Source organism: Topomyia yanbarensis, chromosome 3, assembly GCF_030247195.1.
Source record: "Topomyia yanbarensis strain Yona2022 chromosome 3, ASM3024719v1, whole genome shotgun sequence".
NCBI lineage: Eukaryota > Metazoa > Arthropoda > Insecta > Diptera > Culicidae > Topomyia > Topomyia yanbarensis.
This window is the reverse complement of record NC_080672.1, coordinates 303,438,747-303,463,279: the sequence shown is the minus strand read 5'-3', so window position 1 is coordinate 303,463,279 and position 24,533 is coordinate 303,438,747. Positions and strand designations below refer to the sequence as shown.

The 24,533-nt window shown below is 37.1% G+C and overlaps 1 protein-coding gene across 5 annotated transcripts; it reads right to left on the bottom strand.

The window, feature by feature from the left end:
- Positions 1–784: 784 nt before the first annotated feature.
- On the bottom strand, positions 785–15,608 carry LOC131689617 (myosin-10-like). 5 transcript variants are annotated; one of them, XM_058974834.1, is made up of 5 exons: positions 14,933–15,105; positions 14,829–14,872; positions 4,355–6,599; positions 1,792–1,946; positions 785–1,725 (listed from the first exon to the last, which is right to left on the bottom strand). In XM_058974834.1, exons 3-5 carry the CDS (start codon positions 6,386–6,388, stop codon positions 1,551–1,553), a joined length of 2,364 nt encoding a protein of 787 aa, XP_058830817.1. In that variant the 5' UTR covers positions 6,389–6,599; positions 14,829–14,872; positions 14,933–15,105; the 3' UTR covers positions 785–1,550. The 5 variants fall into 5 exon arrangements, with proteins under 5 accessions (XP_058830817.1, XP_058830819.1, XP_058830816.1 ...); XM_058974836.1 differs by lacking the exons at positions 14,829–14,872; positions 14,933–15,105 and adding an exon at positions 15,169–15,608; XM_058974833.1 differs by lacking the exons at positions 14,829–14,872; positions 14,933–15,105 and adding an exon at positions 15,268–15,608.
- Positions 15,609–24,533: the final 8,925 nt, after the last annotated feature.

Here is a 24,533-nt window from a genome sequence, read left to right as displayed (position 1 = left end):
GGCAACTAAAGCGTAGCTTGTGTACATGTTAGAGAATCAACTTGCGCATCATCTACACCAGTTGCGCTTTAGCTTCGCACGCTGAAAATAGGAGAAAAATCGAAAGGCGCAAGTTCACTATTTCGATTTTCAACTGCAACCAGAATACCATTTGACTTGCGTTAAGCCAAAGCGAACTGAGCGCCATATTTTTTTCCTGGTAGAGAACAGACATAGAAGCTAGAACAAAATTTTCTGGAAAACCTGTGTGAACATTTGAACAATAATACGTTGAAAATCACCATCGCATGCATGAATTACCATTGTATCCAAGATTTCACGCAACGCCCGTATAGCGTTTGCTGGCCGGTCGTAGCGCCGGCTAGTGGTAAGTTGCTACTTTCTGGAGGCATTTCAAAACGAAAGTTTTATTTCTTACACACGTTGAAAACTTTACAAAATTATTTACCTGACTACTACGCGTAAACTTCTAAAAAGAGCAGTACCGCTACCATTCCGAGTGTGGCGTACCTGCGCACTAGCATATTATCAAAATGACTGTTTTACATATTAGCGATGGAGAATCCTAGAGTGTTATATCTGTGTTTGTATGGTCATTCATTTGTTAAAAACGTACGTTTAGTAATATTCAAATCAAACATATTTTAAATGCTTGCTAGACGAGTGCCTCGGGTGACCATCTTGGCTAGTCCTATGTATCCTAAAGAAGTATTCAAGGTAGTAGTAAAAGGTGGTAATAGTTTTTACAGCTTGGGCTTGTGATATATGCAAACAAATAACAATGTATCATTCGGATGGATTTATTTTTAAATATTGACCTAAAAAACTTTGTTGACCTAACTGGACGAATGACTAGGTGGCACTTTTACGTTTACCTATACGATGTAGTATCTTTGTCTAGTAAATATTTTATCAAAACCCAAAGTCTCTCTAAACAATATAAGGACTTTGATCAAAACCATCATTTAAAGAATACCGATAGCTCTGTCAAAATCCAGACAGTTATCAACAACGACGCTTCCGCGTGTGTATCCTTGTGTGGGTGTCAAGTTGTAAATATATGCAGTTATAACACATTGATACTTCCACATTGTGCTTCAAATTTTAGGCGATAGAGGCGCTGTAACTGATGGCATTTCACAATTAAGTAGAATTAAATGGTCTGTCTTCCCTTGCCAGATGGCTCGTACACACATCGCGCAGTCGACTAGTCGATCAAGCAACAAGGTCATCGAAGTGGTGTTTAAAATGTATTCATACATTAAATTATTTAGTTTCACGGTCATTCTAGTAAGCTATAATGTCTACTGTTGTAACGAAGAATCTTCTCTTGTTGCCATTGAAGAAGATTGAGTAACTTAACCATAAACAAACAGGATTTGCACAACAGAATGACTCCAGCACCCTGATTAAATTTTTAATTCTTTTACTTCAATCATCCAGATGATTAAGCAATCGACTTTTTCTGAAGCGTTTCCTATATCTTAACTAACATTTCAATAACTACAACTGCTTAAATTAAGTTGCGGTTAATTTCAAACCTGATCGATTTATGTTTTTGATGGCAAACCACGCAGACTGTCATGCTTGCTTTGTCGGCATGATCTTCGTTTCCAGTCTACGCCTCTATGGATGGCACTTACTTCCTCATGTTTCGGTGGGTTGGCATCAAGTGAACGATGCTTTGTGTTATTCACAAAGTTTAGTGCCGGTTGGGACTGCTCACTAAAATATATAGGAATATCGATAATATCTATTCCAATTTCCTTTAATAATAGGATTTATATTTACCCATCATGTTCAAATATCTGAAGGTGTCCAACAGTGTTCAGTTCGGTCGTAGCCTCGGATATCTGCATTGTATTTATTGGATACGACTCCGTTAGATTACAATTCACGATGAGCGGACTGCACGACACAGTTCGCTGTTGATCTCTCGGTTTATTCTGGAACGAACATATTTGAATTAATCAGGTAATTAAAATAAATAAAAGATGATTATGTCTTCCAGCATAAAATTCGAAAATAAATTTAAATATGTTTCGGCTTTTAACCCATTATATTGCGACTCTTTTCTTAAGTCCATATTGCGACTTTTCAGCCACGCGCCATCTAATTTGCATCAGTGCGAGTGAGAAAACGTTATGACGTTTGTTTTTTTCGAACGCTGTCGACGAAATGTTAGATTATCTCGAGATAGACAATATTCTAGCGTATGAAATTTCATACGCAGAACTATCCATCGTTTAACGCGTATTCACTGTAGAATGTGGACAACTAACTGCTTTATTATTGCTCTAATGAGAACATTACACCTCGTATTTCTTTTTCAAACAATTTGTCGATTTTTGTCATTTTATTTCCATTTTTGAAACGTGTATAGTTGGAGCAAATGGCGGCTGAATAGTGAACTTAAAATTTATTGTTTTTATTTGAGCGTGCTAAAATTTTTACATGAAATATTTTCATTTTCAAAACTATTTTAAGTGGTGAGTTTGTGTTTCCCAAAATCTTTGATACATTTTTTTAGTGAAAATAAAGATCACTTCATTTGACTTACGTTTCAAAAAACCCTGGGTTATAATGGGTAAAACTACAGTAGCATTTGTGAAGTTGGCGCCAAATAGTATTACTCGGCTCTGGATAGATCATCACACAAACATCGAAGACCATAATGTTGAAAAGATTTGACAACACTATAATATTCACTGTGTGATATTTTCGTTAATTATTAAGTTAACGAAATGATTTTTTATTCATGAATTCATGGACGGATTTTTTGTGTACTGTTCCATTGTACTGTTCATAATCCGATCATAAATTCATAAAATCATCATTTCGTGAACTGAATGATTTACGAAAATCCAAGTTCCTGAAATTTTGAATAATATACCCCGTATTCAAAAAAACTATTTGTTTTCAAAAAACGAGTTCGCGCCAAAAAAAAATATGGCGGTACATTCCAATGTTTGGTTGGGGTACTGTAGGTGTTCCCTGGACGTCTTTAGTTTTTGTTATGATTCCTGTTCATAATTTGAGGATACATTGGTTTGTATAAAGTATATCAACTAAAAAAATCGCTATTTAAATGATGTTCATGGTTTCAGGAGCTTTGTCGCGATTTTTTAATTTATCATTATGTTACCGTGATTTTTTACTCAACTATCGGTTGTTTCTGGCAGAGTATCGCGATTTATGTTCATGATCTCAGGATCTCAATCACGATTTCCGCAATTTCTATTCACGTTATCGTGATTTATGTTCATGGTTTTAGAATCTTAGTCACGATTTTTAATATTTTAGTCACAATTTTAGTCATTTATGTTCATGATATCAGGATCTTAGTCACGACTTTTGTAATTTATATGTACGTTATCGTGATATGTTGCTCTTGAGGTCACTTTTGAATTTGACACGTTTATGATTTTGTTAACTATTTCACGAGCACGAATATGACTCGTGACTAATTCACTCAGAATCATGAATTAGTTCACGTATACATGAATATTTTTTTGTTTGAAAACCATGAAGTCTCGACACTTTTATCTACTGTTTAATATCACTTTAAATGATGCAATTAACAGAGCGAGGATTACCATGAGTGGTGCGATATAAGAAGTATGTGCACAGCTTATTGGCCTTGCCGACAATATCGAAATTGTTTGACATGAAACCGTCACGTGACCGTCCAGCGTTTTACCCTTTAGTCCTAAACGACTACGAAACTTAGCGAATAATCAATGTACACCTAGCGTGTTCGAACGGGCGATGTAAGGTAATGAGCCTATTTTAATGGGGACGGGCGCAGTGTAGTTGGTAAATCGATTGCCTTGTACGCAGCTCACCTAGGTTCGATTCCCTACCCCGCACATAGGGTTGGAGATTTTTCTAAAAGAGATTTCTCTAACCCGAAAAGAGGCGAATGACCCAAAGGTTAAAAGATCTATAATCAAAACAAAAAAGCTTATTTTAACCCTATTACTATTATCGTCCTATCCTTGAAGCAACTGGTTAGAGCAGCGTCTACTATCATTGTTCTTCGCATTGGCTCAAATGGTAGGGTGAAAATTGGGATAGTATGTTCAAGTTCTCCTTGAGCTCAAACACAGGTAGTTCACACTATTATACCACGTTCACACTACAGAGTTAAAATATGTTATATTAATTAGCAACAAGAAAAATGTCATCAAGATAGCGTTAAAACATGTTTAAACTCGTAGTGTGAACGTAGTATTAAATTTATTTCTGTTATCATACTATTTCTTAGAAACGAAACAGAAATATTAAGCAATACATCAGATGTTCGATTGAAATTACGACACCAAAAATCTTACGAAAAAAGTAATAAACGTACCTGTTTTTCAGAGAAGACAAGTTTCTGCAATTCAATCTTTTCCTGCTCTAGTTTACTAATACGTTCGCTTAACTCACTGATCGTTTTCTCCTTTTCATCGAGCTTTCGGTTGTGATCTTCTATGAGATTATGAGGATCATCTGTTCGAGCAGTCAATGTTTCCTCAGTTTCGATCAATCTCGCTTCACATTTGGTTAACTGCTCTTCTAACGGTTGCTGTTTCGTCATTAGATCAGCATAAGTCCTTAGAATCGTTTTATGATTCGCTTGTAGCACACTGATTTCGTGTTCTAACTCGCGCTTAATCTTTACCGATTCGTCAATACGATGTTTTAGTTTGGATGAATATTTTTGTTCAGTGTTGATACATGTTTTTAAGTCATTTGTTTCGCTTCTCAGTCGTTCTATCAGTTCTAGTGATATCTCTAGCTCCCGCTTCACTTTTGAACCATCTTTCAGTCTATCCGATAGTACGGATACTTCTACTTCAAGTTTCTCCACTTCCTTAGTTAGATCTTCTTTCTGTTCTAGAGTCTCATGCCGTTCAGCGTAATCTTCTAGTCGCAAAAGCAGGGTTTTATTTTCTTCCATTCGATCATTATTTTCCTGTCGCTCTTGAATCAGTTCTTGCTCTAGGTATTCAATCGACTGTTGCATCATCCTTAGCTCCTTTGTGCTACGATCGACCTCATCAGTTTTCTTTTGCAGCTCGTGTCGACAATTGTCATTTTGCTTCTGAAGACGTTCGACCTTTGCATTGTACTCTTTCAACTGCCGATCTAAATTACCAAGGTCAACTTTCAAAGCACATACTTCTTGCTCCAGGTGCTCTCGGATGTTGGCTGATTCTTCCATATCATTTTCCAATGATAGCAACCTGGCCAATAGTTTTTCGTTTTCGTGCATGCTCTCATCCAGAGATTTTGGAAGATTTCGTTCTTCGCTTTGCTTCTCATTAAGTATTTGAAGCAACCCATTGCCTTCCGTTGCTTTATTCTTCGACGGAATAGTTTCTTTAGCGATTGGTTGTAGTTCTAAAACATTCTCTGATAATTGCTCTTTTTCTTCTTTTATCACTTCGAGGCATGTTTTTAGCTTATTTGTAATTATCCCATCCTGAACATCGGGTCTCACTATCTGGTCCTCTAATGTAACAATTTTCATTGAAAGCTCCTGCACAGCAATAGTTAAATCATAATTCTCTTCCTGGAGTAACTTAATGTGATGCAGATAACGTTCTTGTATACCGAGCTGATCTTGTATTTCGTGCTCCGCCTCCTCCAGTTGAATCTTCTCATCAACTGGTGGGATTTCATCCTTATTGGGTTTCTCCTCGCAGCAGTCATTCATCTCTCCATTTTTTGAACTCAAGATCTTGTTTTGCGATTCCAAACGCTCGATATGTTTGCGAGCTTCCTTCAGTTGAGCATGCAAAATTTTGTTTTTTTCGTCCTGTGCCTCCAAATCTTTGGCCGAGTTTTGCCTGAGAGCTTCTAAATCAGTACGTAACTTAGCTTCCGTAGTCGCACGATGCTGTATTGCCCTCTCAAGGTGTTCAACTTGTTCCTTGTAAGCATCTGTATCTTGAAGGTTATCCATTAGCTGTGCTGACAGTTCGTTATATTCAGCAGTCCTCTTATCTAACCTCTGTTTTTTATCCCTAAGATTCTTATACAATTTTTGTACCTTCAAACGTTCAATTTCGACCTGCTTGGTTAATTCGAGCACTTTTTTTTCAGCTTCGTATGATTCCAGCAAAATGTTTGTCGTTTCATCTTTTTCTAAGAGTTTATTCGCCTTATTGAGCTCATTTTTAACAATGGGTATAATATCTGTAAAGTTGCCAATACATTGATTTTCCTGCCAATTTTCATCTTCACCTGTGCTCAATTGACTAGAGTATAAGTTTTCCGAAATTTTTGTACCCTGCCGCTGGAGAATATTCTCAATATTTTGCTTGACTTCGAAAACATCTCGTTCATTCTCGGTCTCATTTTTGCTCAACATAGATCCCGATTCTACAGAGTTTTTCATCTGTTTCCCTGGAATAGTCGCTAGGTTGTTCGTTGTACAAATGTACTTCTGCAGTTGCTCACCCGTACTGATTGTCGTTTCGGATTCTGGGGGCACATTTTCTGAGAGCTTTTTCACAAGTGGTCTTAATATTGTTTCGTTTTCATTCGGCTTTTTTCCATGTTGCAGGAGTTACACGCTAATAAAGTGTTAAAATTCATCCATTAGAAAGCTGTAAGAAGAAGAAATTTGTCAAGAATTTAAATTATGTCACTTAAGTTAATTGTGTATTTAAATTCAACTTTTTTGGCACAAAAATATGTCAAACTATAGAGTTTGAAGAGATGTCAGATATTCGAAATAATCTTGGTTCATTTATATTTATTAGTAAACATACTTTTGAACTAAAAGATTTAGAGTTGGTTTCTACATAAAAGTTATAGAAAATAAATTTTTAAAAACGCAACTCTACACCCAAAACAGCGCTTACAGAAAATATGAGCGCACTATTTTGGGTGTATGGATATGTTTTTTTCACGACGGTTTAGTAGAAACCCTAAGCCCCTAGTAATTTTTGTCCGGCGGTAATCTATGAAAGCTGTCCTTCAATGTCAGCTTCCTTATCCGAACAGCCTAGATAAGTCGTGTAGTGTCGGTAGTGGTTGTTTCAACCAGCTATAATTACACTATTTTCCGGCGGTACAAATCTCGACAAACATATGATTACGGCCTAAAAGCCAACTGTCAAAATCCATTTTGAATGGAAATTCCAGACAAACCGTTACTAGTCGAACACAGTTCACAACAGTTTATGAAAGAGAAAACTTTTCTCTTTCATTTACTACCAACATCTGTGATTGGTGTGTAACGGTTTGTCCGGAATTTCCATTCAAAGTGGATTTTGACAGCTGGCTTTTAGGCCGTAATCATATGTTTGTCGAAAAATCCACCAAACAGGGAACCCCAATTCCATAGTATCAAGCGACCCGTGCTATGGTTAAAATTATTGAGGGGGTTTAAAATATTCTCAATGGCTAACAGAGCTTTTACTGGCTATGGTCCACTAGGAGGTTGATAACAGTCTATTATCTTTCTTCGGGCAAAACCAGCCTAGAGGCCGTGTGGCATCCGGCGGGTTGAAGTATTTAACAAAAAATTGATCCACTGGGTTCCTGTTCCCATGTCGTAAGAGGCGACTGAAAAACAGGAGTCCTCAAGTCAAGGTGTGCCGAGGATTGAATGACTGGCAGGAACAAAATATGTCAGTCGCGCACGGAGTGTCGTGGGTCTTACCCTTGCTGTGTTAAGCGATTCTCTGACACAGTGGACGTTTGTTGCTTCGCAAATCGTGGGATTCAAATGATGAGTATGTCCCTAATACCCATTTCGGGGTTCGCTATAGGCGATTATAAGCCAACGTGTTTGGTATCTTCTAGTTGCTGTACAAAAAATGCTGGTGATGAAATGTGTAGTGCTGTAATCGAGTTTGGTTAGAGTAGCACAAATTAATCTTCAGCATAAACGTACAGCAACTATGAATCTGTCCCTCCTTGTGCAGGTAGGAAAAGCTTCCATAGCTTTGGTTCAAGGACCGTATTTCCATAAAGGAGACTTCTATGTTGGAAAGCTTCTTAACCCCGTCTTCGTAGCTTTCAACAAAAATGGCATGACAAATTCACGTGAAATGCTTCGTGCATGTATACTAGACTGCCCAGAAAAATTATGAATTTTTGAAAACTCAATCGGCCCACCCCTGAGTCGATTTCTAGTCCCGCCAGGAGTACTTGCACCAAATTTGAAGCAAATCGGACAAGTATAACTACCGGACCAATGTGCCTGAAGTTTGTATGGGATTTTTCAACAATTTACATGGAGAAAACTCACTAGTTCGTATTTTCGTCGTTAGGTGGCACTATATGAATCGTATTATCACTGTAAGTAAAAATAAGAAAGATAGTTTAATTGTCCACAACTTTGTCGTAGACTGCTAGTAAATCCGGCTTTGTTAAAAGAACTTATTAAACTTTTAACGAAGTGATGTCTGAGTCAGTTTTACATGGGGCCTAGCAGTGCATGGTTGTGTATCAGTACTCGAGTCCCGCGAACTATACATTTTTGTGAAATAAGGGTTAGATTTAGCTGAATAGTATGCTTACAAGAATTGTAGTAAATAATACGAGTTATGTTTTGGTTAGAAAATTTTAGTTCCACCTGTGACCGCATAGAGGGCGCCACCACTAACTTTTCATAGAAAAGAGATAGAGTATCAAAATGTTCAAAAAAATACTGGAAAATGCCTGTTCTATAACTTTGTAGAAGACTCCAAATTTCCATCTCTCTTCCTTGAAAAGTTAGTGTTGGCGCCCTCTATGCGGTAACATGTGGAACTAAATTTTTCTAATCAAAGCATGACTCGTTTTATGTACTATAATTCTTCTGAACATACCGTTGAGCTAAACCTAACGATTATTTCACAAAAATGTTTAGTTCGTGTGAATCGAGTACTGATACACAACCACGTACTGTTAGGCCCCATGCAAAACTGACTCAGACATCACTTTGTTAAAAGTTTAATAACTTCTTTTAACAAAGTCGGATTTACTAGCAGTCTTCGACAAAGTTGTAGACAATTAAATTATCTTTCTTATTTTTACTTACAGTGATAGTACGATGCACACAGTGGCACCTAGCGATGAAAATGCGAGCTGTTGGGTTTTCTCCATGTAAATTGTTGAAAAATCCCATACAAACTTCAGGCACGTTGGTCCGGTAGTTAGACTTGTCCGATTTGCTTCAAATTTGGTGCAAGTACTCCTGGCGGGACTAGGAATCGACTCAGTGGTGGGCCGATAGGGGTCATTTTTTCCTGTCACTCTAATGTATACTTGCGAATAGTGCTATTGACGCATGCCTTATATCCAACCTCACAATTCGCGATATTTATGCTGTCACGGTAAATATGACTGTTGACAACATAAACAAGAAATACGTCTATTGTTCGGCATATTTGCCGTATAATGAACAATCACCTTCTGATGATTTTAAAAGAGTTGTATCATACTGTGGCAGAAATGGGTTTCCTCTCATAATTGGCAATGTTGCACATGCCCACCACATAATTTGGGGCAGCTCAGATATAAATTTGAAAGGCACCGAATTAATGGAATACTTAAGTAGTACAAATTTGCACATTCTTAATGTAGGAAACCGCCCGACATCTGCACGAGCTGGCAGAGAAGAGGTGTTAGATTTAATTCTCTGCTCTAACGGTATTACGCATGAGTTGGCAAACTGGCTCGTGCCAAACGAGCTAGAACTGTTGTTATCTGATCATAAGTATATCGTATTTGATCATTTAAACGTCTCGCTAAATATCGTCACATATCGTAATCCTAAATCTACGAACTGGGACCTCTACGAAGAGGGCTTGGCGACTAGGTTTCATGGATATCTTCCGAATATTGAATCTCCAAGCGACTTGGATGAGGTCGTGGATAAAACAAGCTCACTCATAGTAGCCGCATACCAAGAGGCTTGTCCGCTTCGAGTGATGCGTGCTTCTAGAGGAACACCTTGGTGGAATACCGAACTTGTTCGACTTAAAAAGTTATGTAGAAGAGCTTTGATTCGCAGACGCAGGGACGGGTCGGAGGCATTTAAGTTGGCTCGTAAAGCATACAGAAATGGCCTTCGATCATCTGAGCGAAGTGGTTGGAAAAGCCTCTGCACAAATGTCTCAAGTCTCAACGAGACTAGTTACTTTCGAAATCGAAAGACTTTCATGTCAGTTCAATTAGAACTACTGATGGTGAATGCTCATCTGACGAAGATGTAGTACTCAACTGTCTTTTTGACACACACTTTCCAGGCTGTACGGAGTCATCACTGACGACTGCCCCTGAGTTCTTTTCAGGTAGTTCTGATTCTTGGGCATTTACTCGTAGAATTGTGACAACCGAATCGATCAAATGGGCGATTGAAAGTTTTGCTCCGTATAAGTCTCCGAGAAAGGATGGAATCATTCCAATTCTACTACAAAAAAGATATGAGCACTTCAAGCATATTTTGAAAAAGGTTCTTACTTGTAGTCTTGCAACAGGATACATTCCATTAGCGTGACGGGAAATAACTGTCAAATTCATTCCCAAAGGTGGCCGCGTCACTTATGAGGAGGCAAAGAGCTTTAGATCGATCAGTCTGACATCCTTCCTGTTCAAATCAGTGGAAAATTTAATCGACCACTACATTCGGGATGTTAGCTTGGGCGAGCACTCGCTGCATCCAATGCAACATGCATATCACCGGGGGAAGTCTACTACCACCCTGTTACACAATGTTGTCTACAACATTGCAAAAGCTTTATCACAAAAGCAAGCAAGTTTAGGAGTTTTTCTCGATATTGAAAGTGCTTTTGACAACGTGTCTTTCGAATCCATTTTGGAAGCAGCACGGGATCATAGAGTACCTTCATATATCACGCACTGGATACACGCAATGCTTAGCAACCGACATCTATGCTCATCGTTAAGACAAGTGTCTGCGGATGTCCTCAAGGTGGTGTGCTGTCACTTCTATGGAACCTTGTCGCCGACGGCTTGTTGAGAAATCTTAATGAGCTTGGTTTTCCGACGTATGGTTTCGCCGATGATTATCATATAATGATCACCGGTATTTGCATTAACACACTTTTTGATTTGATGAAACAAGCCTTATGTGTTGTTGAGGAATGGTGTCTTCATGTTGGACTATCAGTTAATCCAAATAAACATAAATGGTTCTTTTAACGCAACGAAGGATTACAACCGGGGCTCGTCCACTGCAGTTCTTTTACTCTGGAATTATTATCGCAGATCAAGTACGGTGTGGTAATTCTTGACCCAAAGCTTAATTGGACAGTTCACATCGATTTCAGGATTAAGAAAGCTTGCATGGCCTTCGGCCAATGTAGACGGCCTTTCGGCAAATCTTGGGGACTCAAACCCAAGTACATTCAGTGGATCTACACAACAATTCTTAGACCAATACTGGCATATGGGTGCCTTGTTTGGTGGCAGAAGGGAGAAGTCATGACAATCCAATCAAACTGCTCTTGAGGCACTCTTGAACATAAAACCACTACATGTGTTTCTGAAGCAAGAAGCACTTTCTTGTGCATACCGTCTTAAGGTTACTGAGCTCTGGAACAGTAATCCAATAGATCGTTCAACTAGCCATACAAGACTGTGGCCCCAAATGATTACTTGTGATGAGTATACACTTGCTCCCAGTGACCTTACACTCACATGTAGTTTTCCTTTTAACTCTTCGCGAGGAATGGCTGTCTGGCTGGATGGAGCGACAACTTGAAGAATACGTAGTTTGTTATACTGATGGTTCTTTGTTGGAGGGCCGAGCCGGTGCTGGTGTCTATTGTCATGAAATGAGATTCAACTAATCTCATTTGCTTGGTAGATACTGTACCGCATTGCAAGCAGAAATCTTTGCGATTCTGTGTGGCGTACAATCAGCACTTCAACAGGGAATTTGCGGTAAAAGAATCTATTTTTGCTCTGACAGTCAGGCTGCCCTGAAAGCACTTAGTTCGGCAGATTCGAGATCGAAATTAGTAATCGCATGTCGAACCCGAATCAAGGAACATTACCTTTCAAATGTTATCTGCCTTCTATGGGTACCCGGTCATTCCGGTATTACTGGAAATGAATGGGCTGATAAATTGGCTAGAGCTGGCGCTGCGACTGGCTTCGTTGGTCCAGAACCAGTTCTAACACTGTCGATAAGTTGGATAAAGCACAAGAATCGCTCTTGGGCAGCATCCGAACATGCCAACCAATGGCGTAGCTTGCAAATTTGCGTTCAAACAAAGACTTTTCTGCTGGATGTGAGTCCGAAAATGTCATAGAATTTTTTACATTTTTCCAAACACAATTGCAATATTCTAGTCAGGGCACTGACTGTACATTGCAAACTCAATTATCACATGGCTACTATTCAGCGCGCTGAGTATTATTTATGTGATCTTTGTGAATCCGATTACGGAACATCATATCATTTGATATGCAACTGCCCTGTAGTAATGCAATTACGTATCTGGTTTTTTTGGTTCTCCATACATAGATGAACAGTATTTACAGAGAGCTGAAACTGAAAGATATGCTATTGTTCCTAACCCATTGTGGTAAAGAGCTATAGTTTTAGCCGAATGACAATATCTCTTCGGGGGTGTTATCGTTCCGTTATCTCAATATCCCCTCGGGGCTGTTGATATATCCGCTCACTGCTTAAATAAAAATTATAAATCTCTCCGGGGGTTGGAAGATTATAACTGATATTGTAGCACCTGCAGATCGTTCAGCATCCCTCCAGGGGTGCAGATTGATCTGTTTTAATTGATCTCTGTCGATATTTTCATTACCCCTAACCTTACCACTTCCCCAATCCTTCCCATCAGGAAATGATGAAAAGACGATTCTTGGCAAGGCACAAATCTCCAATCAACATGGGGAACGTGCCATTTGAGCTAGACGCTACTGATTCCTGATACACGCTAATAAAGTGTTGAAATCCATCTATTAGAAAGCTGCAAGAAGAAGAAATTTTGTCAAGATTTAAAATTATGTCACTCAAGTTAATTGTGTATTTAATCTCCAGTTACTTCATCTAGTTGTATCAGCTATTTTTGCACAAAAATATGTCAAGCATATTTGTGAACTAAAAGATTTAGAGAGTTTTAGTTAGTTTCTACATAAAAGTTATAGAAAAGTTTTTTTTTTAAATGGTGTCAAGCCATGAGATAACATTGTTGCTCCACGAAATTCTACACCCAAAACAGCGCTTACACAAAATATGAGCGCACTATTTTGGTTGTATGGACATGTTTTGTCACTATGGTTTAGTAGAAACCCTAAACTCTAGTAATTTTTGTTTTGCTCTGTTCCACATTTCAGTTCGTTTGTAAAATTCGATTATAAAGAAAAATGTTTAAATTCCCAAGGAAGATTTTTTTCCACAAGAAAATTTTGTTTTTCAAGTCTTTTATTTAGCGCTATTAGGGTATCAAGAATTTTTGTCAAAACTTGTATTTTTGGTTTGTTAGCAGATTTTGACCTTTAGTGCATTTTGAAATTATTTGGCATCAAAATAAAACTTTTGTTTTCCGAAAAAATTGTTGAGACAACATGCTATTTTGAGTAATTTTCCGTAGAAACGCAATTTTATTTTCGAATCTCAGCATTTATTGTTTAAAATAAATTGTTGATAAAAATGTTTTTAATAAAATGTTGATAAAAGATAATAATCAAGAATAGTACAAAGTAACCCCACTCGCATAAAAAAGTTATATGGCTGGTCAAAAATTATCAACAGTTTCTTTTTAAAGTTTATATTTGGTGCAATATACCTCGTACATAAGGTGAATGCGATGATTTAGTTAGGTGAATTGATTTCTTTCTAATGTAATACTTGAGTTGAGTCCTGAATTGCTTATTCCGATTTTTTGAGTTTTATCGAAACGATGATGCTCACAGAGCAAAAGTCTTATATCAAACTAAACTTGATGATGTATTTTTGTGGGTAATGATTATTCAGGTTAATATCGTTTTGATAATTTTAACGATTAGCTGATCAAACACGAAGTTAGAAAATTTTCCCCATGGTATCATACAGAAAACTATTTCTATTACCAGTGCGATCAATTTAAAAACTCTTTGAGATGTTGAATTCTCTCGTTGGAAACAAAATATGTATTCAATTAAATTGATGTTTTTTTATGTTTTGCTGGAGAAATATTAACAAAAAAATTCCAAGAAACGCAAAGCATGTAATGATAGCAAAGTAAGAAAAATATTTGATGTAATTTTTCGAAAAATAGAAAACTTGAACTGAGATCAAAATAAAATTTTAATTTGTTCCTGAAATAAAAATTTGATTTTTTTTGCTTTAATTTAATTCTTTTCGTGCAAAGGTGATCACGGGGATCCTCGTAGTTTTATTCAATGGAGGATCAACACTTAATAATTTGAATCATTTCATTAATTTTGTTCTAACTATATTCAATTGAACAGGCTTCATATCTTACGGATTAATCTTTTGTCTACTACTGGCAGAAGTTGGGCTTAGGCAGAGTTTCTGTGAATCATTGGTAGATGTCTCAGTCCCATGTTGACCGTCAATTAATTTTATTATTTTCACAGGTTTCAATAACTTGCTTTTTTAAATTTTATCATTTAATTTTTTTGTGGTAATTAACAACGTTTTCTTCGTAATTTTATCCTTTATTTACTTAGCTTTAAATTTTATCATTAATTTCCCCAGCAAAAAATTGAAACTTGGGTGAGTCGCCGATTTTCCTCATGTCGCATAAATATATCGCAAAATCCAATCGTGGGACTACCATAACCCACCCGTTGGTGTAACAATTTTCACAGGCAACTTTATCAACTGCTAAATCAGATCATGTACATACCTACTTGCATTCCATGTGGCTACATCGAATCTAGGTAGTTACATCTAAAACCAAAACAATCAAACAATAATTGTAGTTTATAAGTCGCAGGCTGAGAAACAAACCATCTCCGTCATCGTTATGAGAGTTTGCTATTCCATACTTAACACTAGTCAATTGCGTAAACTTTGAACATTATCAGTTAATTTTGCACTACAGTGGTTGATTAAAATCACATTAGACTGGACGCTATACGAACCGGTATCATTTGAAACAGGTAGCAAACCACCCACACGACGGTAAGCTACTACAAACAAGAAATATCATTTAGATAGGATATAATTTATTTCACGATACGAACCGCGGGGCTCTTCGCAAAAGCAGTCCATCGAGGAGGAATATTTCTTATCAAACAGGTTCACATGATCAGTAACACTACCTGTATAATTCGGAAACGTACACAACTCACCACTCGTTTCGCATTTCTGTATATAGGTAAATAATTTCTTGTTGCATCCACAATAGAAGAATTCCAAACTCTGCTGGTGATATTTCCTACAACTCAAGGCTTTGTTCGTGGCAGCACCGGAATAGACAAGACATTGAAAATCAAACGAAAAAAAAACGATCGACACTGAGCATCAACTCCAGCCAAGCACATAACACCATCAGTAGTAAGTACAAACTAAAAGACGCAACGCAGTCAATCTCAGGAAAACGTGTGAGATGAAGAGAGCGATCGATAGGAGTTTAGTAGTTTCTCCACACCTCCGTTGGCTACTAGCGAAGCGTCTGCCTGCTGCACTGAGAGCAGACTAGCGCACATTTGTGAAATGCGTTGCAGGCCTGCAATTGGCACTTACTTCAGTTTTATTAATTTATTCGCTATTGGTTTTGATGAATACTCTCAGTGGAAGGTGGGGTAAGATTGCCATCTTAAGGTTGTACGCTAATAGTTCTGTGCATCAGACAATAACTTGATAATAATAGCTTGCGCAGGTTGAAGAGTTAAACATGTTATAATAATATGTTAGTAGTCATCGAAATGATTTGTGACAGCTTGAAATACACATACGGACACACGCCAGCGAAATGTTTAAACAATGTTCATAATCTCAAAAAATCGCTGGGAAAGTGATATTACATTTTGTAAATTTACTGTGTGTGGTGATTTGACCTAATCGAATCTTCAAACGATCATAAGATGATATGTTATCAACCATCGATTTTTTTTTACTGTCGTCTGAAATTATTTAGCTTCATAGCGTTTTGCCCCACTATAGTCTAATGCGCAATTGCAGGCGTCGTTTCTGCGATTCTATACAACTGTTACAACGTTGATACTGATACACATGCGTGAGCGTGTGAGGAAGTTAGTAACAGAGAGATGATGAATAAGAGAAATACAAAAATATACAAAGAATTTTAGGGGAACATAGAACAACACCGTCATATGAAGCCTGATGTGAACCCACATATATAGTTGTGATTCGCTGGCCCGATGAGAGCAGGGCTCAGTCGGGGCAATTGCCCCGGAGCCCGGGTCCTATTTGGGGTCCCGCATTTTTACCTGAAAGGGAAACTGAACGGACAGAAGGTGGGCGAAAAATTCCGGTATTCATAGAAAATTAATAAAAATAGTGATTGCAATTTATTTGTATTCATTTGCCTTATTGAATTGTTATATGATGAAATCGGGAAAAAAATTGGAAGACAATTAAATTTAACCATACCATAACTTTATTTTATATTTGACGTTTGTTAAAATAAGCGATCTTAAAAAAGTTGTCAAATTTTTATATAAGGTCAAAGACCGAGTTTTTTGCTTTAATTAATTAAACATACTACAATATCTTCAGAAGCCAGTTCAAACTATTTTTGAAGAAAGCATCAGAGCGCCAAACAGGAATGCGAGCACACGTATTCGTCTTCTTCTGTGTTCTCTTCTTTGCTGATGGTACCGGGTGTTGGCTTGGAGACACTGGGTGCGATTGTTGTTGAGTAATTATTTGTTCTTTGCATGTTGTTCCGTGAAACGAACGACTGTACATGGTTGATGTTTGATATTTGATATTTTCAGGGTGTTAACTTTTGCCAGATTGAGCACCTTCTGCACTTTTAGTAATTGTTTCACTTCCCGCAGACCGGAACTTGCAGGACATTTCCAAAAATCAACACAATTCGTCTGCGGTGGGGCTAGTTTTTGGCGTGTATCCAGAGCGGTCCGATTTGTTACTTCTTCTCTGGGCGAGATGAAAATGTAGACTGACCCTAATTAACCGATAATTAAAACGGATATTTTAATATTTTTGTATTTTCATAGCATTTTATTTTTTATATTTTTCCCCTAAAAATGCATTGTGTTGAAATAGAACAGTGAAATTGGGCCTCACCAAAGATGCTTGTGATATCTGTAAGAAACCAACAGTTATGTGAGAAAAAAAGAAACCAAAGCAGTTCAATTCAGCCACCAGCACTCGATTGCCTGCTGTACTCACAGTTGTTTTATTTGCGTCACATTGTATTTCCAAAAGAAAACCTGCATATAAGTTTCGATCAAAGAATTTTCTCGTTTTTTTGGTTTATGAAAATCTTTTGATTTTGTCTTTTTAAACAAAATTTACGAGCTGCATTTGCTACCTTCTCATCTTGCTTAAAATTAAAAACTGTTTCACCGCTATCAGCAATTAAATTTAAATGTGTCGCTTTGTCTACACCGCTAAAGCAAAATATTGCGCCGTACGTGAACAAAAATGAAAAACGACTACAAGCAGAAAATGACCCTATTGTTGTCAACATGTACAGTAAGATTCCGTTTTTGGCATGCTCCACTTTTGGCAGCAAAAATGTTCCGTTTTTGGCAACAAATGGGTTCCGTTTTTGGCAACATTGTTGTTATACATAGTAAATCTTTTACAAAATGCTCATACACATTTAGTTTTAATAATTGATATCACTTTTGACTTTTTTTCCGGACATGGGAGTCATATTTACTACATTTTATGGGGGCAGGCATAGCAAATAAAATTATTTTTGCTGATTTTCTTCTATCATTTCATTTCATATCACATATTCTTATATAATTACTGTTGTTGTAACATTTATGATGTAACAAATTGAAAATAAAAGCTTTTAAAGTAAGGTTCCATTTTTGGCACGGTTCCTGTTTTGGCAACTGAAAAAAAATATTGTTGCCAAAAACGGAATCCTACTGTATTCCTGTATACTTTTCGAGATGTCCCTTAAAATCACCTGTTCGAGAAGTGCAAATATATTATAAGTGGAGCCAAATATGGCCGATGTTTACACGCTACAATTTCATCATGTTGGAAAAAGCGTACTGATTATGTACCAGAACATTAATCTAACAAAAGGGGACCCTCGAAGTGTCAAACAGAAAGCGCGTTGGTAATCGATGCAAATGAACTCATGATGAATGAAGTTCATGTTTGACAATTCTCGGTGGTTTGTTTACTTTGGCAGTTGCGTGAGTGCGAGTGCAACTGGTACTCATCTGTTGCATTCGAACTCACGTAACTCTCATGTAAACAAACCACCGAGAATTGTCAAACGAAGTTCATCCGGCTCATTTTGTGGGCTTATGTCGGTTGGTGTAAAACCTAATTGAGTTCTACAAGATGACGACACGAATGAACTCATGATGAATGAAGTTCATCTTCTTCTTGTAATTCTAGATGTTTTCCGTCGGCCTATTTCCGCTACGAGGCCAAACACCGACGCCAGAGAGGTGACAACTCCGACTATCTGGACTAGATATCGACCCATCAACTCATGGACCGGGGACCAACTGCTTTACTTCCCTTCCGAAGAAAGACGTGACCTCAGATTTTTCTCAGCTTAGAAAAATCTCAACGACCTCGACTGGGATCGGAATTGCTACGTAGTAAAAAATTTCAGGAGCAGCTCCTCACTCCCCCACTTACTATATTAGCAATATTATTAACCCAGAAGCTTGACTTAGTGAAGTTCTAAGATGTCACAAAGTTTCAATTTCCAGCTATGGATAAAGCATGGGCATTTCCTTATTTGAAACCTTAAATAGTACCCGGGTACCGCGTCGGACACATAACGGATAACTGGCCACTGCAAACTCAATTATCAAATGGCAACTATTCAGCGCGCTGAGTCATTTTCATGTGACCTTTGTGAACCCGATTACGGAACCTCATATCATACGTAGACGACATCGTGTTTGGACGACCGAAACTCTAAAGTTCCAGAGTAAGAGAAATGTTATCCAATGTGGTAAAGAGCTTTAGACTCGCAGGCAATTTAAACTACTTGTAAGTTCATTGTTTCCACCTTTCCAATTCTACTTCCTGCCCATCGTAGTGTAGCGTAGAACCATGACAGAACTGCTCCTGAGCACTTTTTTAGGAAGTTTTGATTTTTGTGCATTATCTACGAACGGCACGTCGGTTCATTTGAAAATAAAGCAGAACAATAACAAGTTGAGCGAACATCAAAAAGTCGTTTACCGTTGTAAATGTTTTGAGTATTTGGATTATAAAATCAGTGTTTCGTGTTAAAATCACCGTATTATAAAGAATTACCTGTTTGTAAGCCCCATTTCCAGAAACTTGTTTGCTACAGCGTAAAAAATGATACCAAGATCGGTTTCAACTATAATGCCCAAACATTAGATCACCTTGGCGTCGAAAGAACGCACAATGCGATGTTTGATTCTGCAATCATTCGCTATTGCAATTTCTTCACCATACTACTCTATCAAATGGATGAAACAGAAATATTAGGTTTGAAAAAATTCTTGCTCACAAGTATTGCAATGTAATGAATTTAATGTATTATTAAAAGTCTATTAATAATACATTAAATTCATTACATTGCAATACTATTCCGTTATCAAATTCTACCCATGGCTAAAACATGGAGGTAGTATAAAACCGTTATGTGTCCAACAGGGTACCCGGATACCTTTTCAGATTTGAATCCATGGAATTCCAATAATCTGCCTATAGCTTGAGCATCTTGGAACACCAGCTAACCGATTTGGACACTTTTGGATGTTTTGGGTCAGGAATGTATTCACTTTTAGACCCTATGTAAAAATGAACTAGTTTTCTAGGATTTCACGTGCTTCCCAGCGCCCCCATATCTCAAAGAGTGAGCGGTACAGCCTGTACTACAAAAATGCTTTTAGTGTTTTCCGACAACGAATTTAAAAATCCTACTGTTTATCCCGGTACGTATAAAATTCTTAAAGGAATTCGATGCTATTTTTAATTTTAGTGGGCAAAAGAAAAAAAAATGCAAAACTAATTATTGTTACACAAAGTGTAAAAAAAACACATTTTTTAGTTTTTTTGGTATGATAAATAGAATAATTAATAAGTGAGCCATGAGTGTCTGATATCATACTGAATGATTGACATTTTATTGATTTTTTATTACACTTTCAATTATATATTTATTAGAATTTTCACTACAAAATGACTCATTTTTTGGTAATATTCAGGTCACAAATTTAATCATAAAATTTCAAAAAAAATTTCATGCAATATTTTTGTGAAAGCCACACTCTTCCTATCTAAAATTCATTTTTGAATTATTTTGATGCCATTATTTTTCTTGACGTTTCACAACGAAGAAATAAATAATTAAATAATAAATAAGTTACTGCGTGAGTTGTTTCATGTTTTGGTTACAAAATAAACTATAAACATAATTTATAATGTTGCAATTGATACTTTAAATTGAAGGTTTGAAGCATGTTCCAGGGCTTTTTCAGATTTTGTGCAGAACTTTAACAATTCGAAAACACACCAGGACGAAAACGACCTGCTTTTATAGTCCTAAAAAACGAGCATATTTAACTATCTAGTGATTTACGTTCATATTTGGAACAACAACAAAAAATGCATGTTGCTTAAGATCTTTCTACATTGATATAATTAATGGCATGACGTATTTTGTGCGCCCATAGCTCAGGAGCAGAATTTCAATTGGTCTTGTACAACTAAACAGTTTTCTGAAGGTTGAATCTGCGCTAAATCAACAGTGAGCCTGATAATTTGCGTTTGATTTGAAACTATCAAATACACTTTTAGTTTGAATAAAAGAGTAAACATGATATGTTTAGATATATGCTTTTGGTTTTGCCGTTATGAACTCACGTATACCATTGGCTACAAAGAAAAACAAATGAATTTAAATCCTCCGGAAACATCTGGCGATACAAATGTGAAGAGAAAAGTTATGTCCATTCATCAAAATCGTCATATTCGGAATATTATTAATAGACACACATCTACTGCTTAGCTGCCGACAATGACTGATTGTTTACGTTGCGATGATCGGATTTTCTCACGCACTATGTACGCGCATTTAAATATACTTTTCAAGTTTATGGTAAAGATTAATGCGTACTACATTGGTGTGCCTTCTTCCCAACAGTAGTGGTATGAGGACAACGCACAACTATCTTTACTTCGGTTTCAGAACCCTACAAGATCAAAAGCTCTGGAAGATAGTCATAGTTACGGATTATGTCGTGGTCGAAGAGGGATAATAAGGCGGAATCAATTGGGTCATTAGGTCATGTGCCTTTTTGATATTTTTCTATGCAGGTAACGTTAAAGTTAGGTATAGCTGCACTTATTTTTAACTCTATTTTGCGTAAAATGGCCATTAAAAATCATTTCAAGAAACTGAGTAACAATTTCCCCTCAATCACCTTGGCTCCTCTCCTGTGTTGGCTGCTAACCCATGTGGCTGAAATCGTTGTCCATTAAGACCTGTAGTGTCAAACAAAAACCAGCGTTTACATTTTCTTAAAAAAAGTAATCAAAAATCGTTCAGAAGTTTTATGGATTGAAAACGTATATCGCTGCATTTAGCAAGTTAAACTCTATCGGTGTAGGGAAATCGGAGGTAAGATGGGCACTAGTTATAACAAGAAAAATGACCCCATCGGCCCACCCCTGGGTCGATTCCTAATCTCACCATAAGACAAGACGTGACAATCGGCTTCTTATATCCGTCCTCACAACTCGTGATATTTAAGATGTCACTGTCAGTATGACTGTTTATAACATAAACAGGAAATACGTCTAATGATTTCTGATGATTTCAAAAGAGTTGTATCATTCTGTGGTAGAAACGGATTTTCACTCGTAATCCTCAATGATGCAAATTGCGCACCACACATAAAAGTATTTGACTGGAAAGCCTGGCCGGAATTCTAAATTTCAAAAACCATTATCAGGAGCATTATGACTACATAATATTCTCTAGCAAATTCTGCATTAGATGGCAGCCATGTGCCGTATGTTTATTAAAGTTTGGCAACACTGGTAACTTAAACGTAGTTTGTTCCGATTCAATTTATTTTTTTATGTTTTTCGTAAACCAAAGCCAGGGCCATATTTCAGTGTAGATGGACCCAGGTATTCTAAAAAATATCAGGTTATCCAGTTATATCGAAAACCCGAAAATCTTTCCGTATTTGGCGAGGCGAACTTGACTAGAAGGCTATACGAGATAATAAAAAAACTGGTAAAAAAAAAGAAAAAAAAAATGTCTTTGGTTATTGTACCCTAAAATCTACTAAATTTGCTTGTTACCAAACGAAATCTTCAATAATGACATCTACTGTGCACCAAATCTTTAGAAATGCAATATGATACAAATATATTATTGTACATAATCGATACGACCACCAAATAAAACTGGCCAGAAAGCTTTTGTTGCACTTGTATATGAATACAAAACCTACAAATTATTACTAAATCATTGTTTTCATATATAATATTAGTTGAATATTAATTTATAAATTTTAAATCATCATCATTTTTTTATCAAATACTCTTATGTGAAACATAATTTGGGGCAGCTCAGATATCAATTTGAGAGGCATCGAATTAATGGAATACTTAAGTATCACAAATCTGCATATACCTAATGCCCCGAGGGGCAAGCACTAAATCTTGAATACGACGCAGTGCCATAAGTCTTACATAATTAGTTACTTTAAGTACCATTAAGTACCATAAAGTACATTAAGTACCGCAAAGATTCCAAAAAGTACGTGTCAAATTCATTGTACTTGAATTACTGAAACTATTTTAAGTACAGCACATTCGTACTTTAAATACGCAAAATATTTTAATTACCATCAACATGTACTTTAAATACTTTATGTATGTACACATCGATATTAATTACATAAGTACATCATTAAGTCCAACAGCAGAATTTTTAAATACTTTCATTATTTACTTTAATTATATTTAAAATGCGCTGGTATTTTCAATACGACGCACTCAAACCAGCTAGTGCTTGCCCCTCGTAATGCCCAGTCACCGTGGAAAGCAGAAAGTTAGCAAAAGTTGAGCAAAGCGAAATGGATTCTGGCCAGATATTGTAATTCTCTCTCACTCACGCGAGAAGAAGCTTATCGGATGCCCAACTTTTCCGAGATGAATCGCAAAATTCTACGTCTCCACAAATAGCGTGAGAATAATTTTCCGGATAAAATTTATTTGAAATTCATTTGATTTTTTCTTTCTCACCGGAGAAGGCGATAATATTTTAATTTCGTGGAAATCAATGAAAGCGTCAATATATACACTTAATTTCAAAGAAAAGCGGCAAAAAGCACGATAAACTTGTTTTTCGTGTTTTGGAATAGCTACAGCAAGGCAGCGAGCGCAAAAAGCATACCGTGATAAACTCATTCGCTCATTCTCCGGCGGTTTAAATTTATCCGGAGAAATAACACGTTGTATTTATCCGGAGAAGTTGTGCGAGTGCCAATAACTTTTCGTGTGAAAATGTGAGTTTTTACTGTCGCAGTAGCAAATTATCCGGACGCATTTACTCATATGAGCGATAATTGCAATGCCTGATTCTGGCAGAGTTTCTGCAAGCCTTTTGCGCGATTTGTGCGAGAACTCCGGCAAAGAATTCGCTTAAATGCAACAACCGTTTCTGACAGAAGTGGTTAAGCTAACCGATACTGCTCACTTTTAGCCAAAATCCAGCCATAAATGTACGGCCAGGATTTCTGTATGCTTCGTGCCACAACTTTGTCAGATGTTTTGCTCAATTCGTGCTAAATTCTACCAGGTAGGAATTGCCAGGATCTTTGCACGGTTTATTTCCGAGTTGTGCCAGGGTTTTGCTCGGTTCCTGTCAGAATTTTGGCTTTTGCCCAACATTTGCACGTTCTGGCTTAGAAGGGGTGTTAGATATAATTCTCTGCTCTGACATGAGTTGGCAAATTAACTCCTACCCTTTTTGATCAAACCGTTTATGCATCCAGATCATTTCCACTCTTCGGATTTATAATAAATCGAAAATCACAACATCACAACATCCGTTATGAATAATGACAGTTGCGAGAAGCACACTTCTTATCCCTTAAAAAAGGGTAAAATTTTGATAAAAATCAAAGAGAAAAGCACAATTGCGGAGGTGCTCTCTCGAATAATGCTTCGGTTCATTGTATAGAGACTCAATACTTATCGAGTGCAAGTAAGGTTGAACAAATGCCACTTTTCGATTGCGCTGAAGGTTGATCTCTTAAAAGATCGTCACGGGTGTCTCTTTTCAATCCCTCCTAACTCTTTCATCCCCAGTTTCAGTGGGTTTGGCTTAAAGTAGGGTATGTTGGTATTGTTTGGTTCTCTCCGAATAATGAACAAAGCTGTACCTGGCTGAAACAGAAATTGGTGGAGCTAAGTG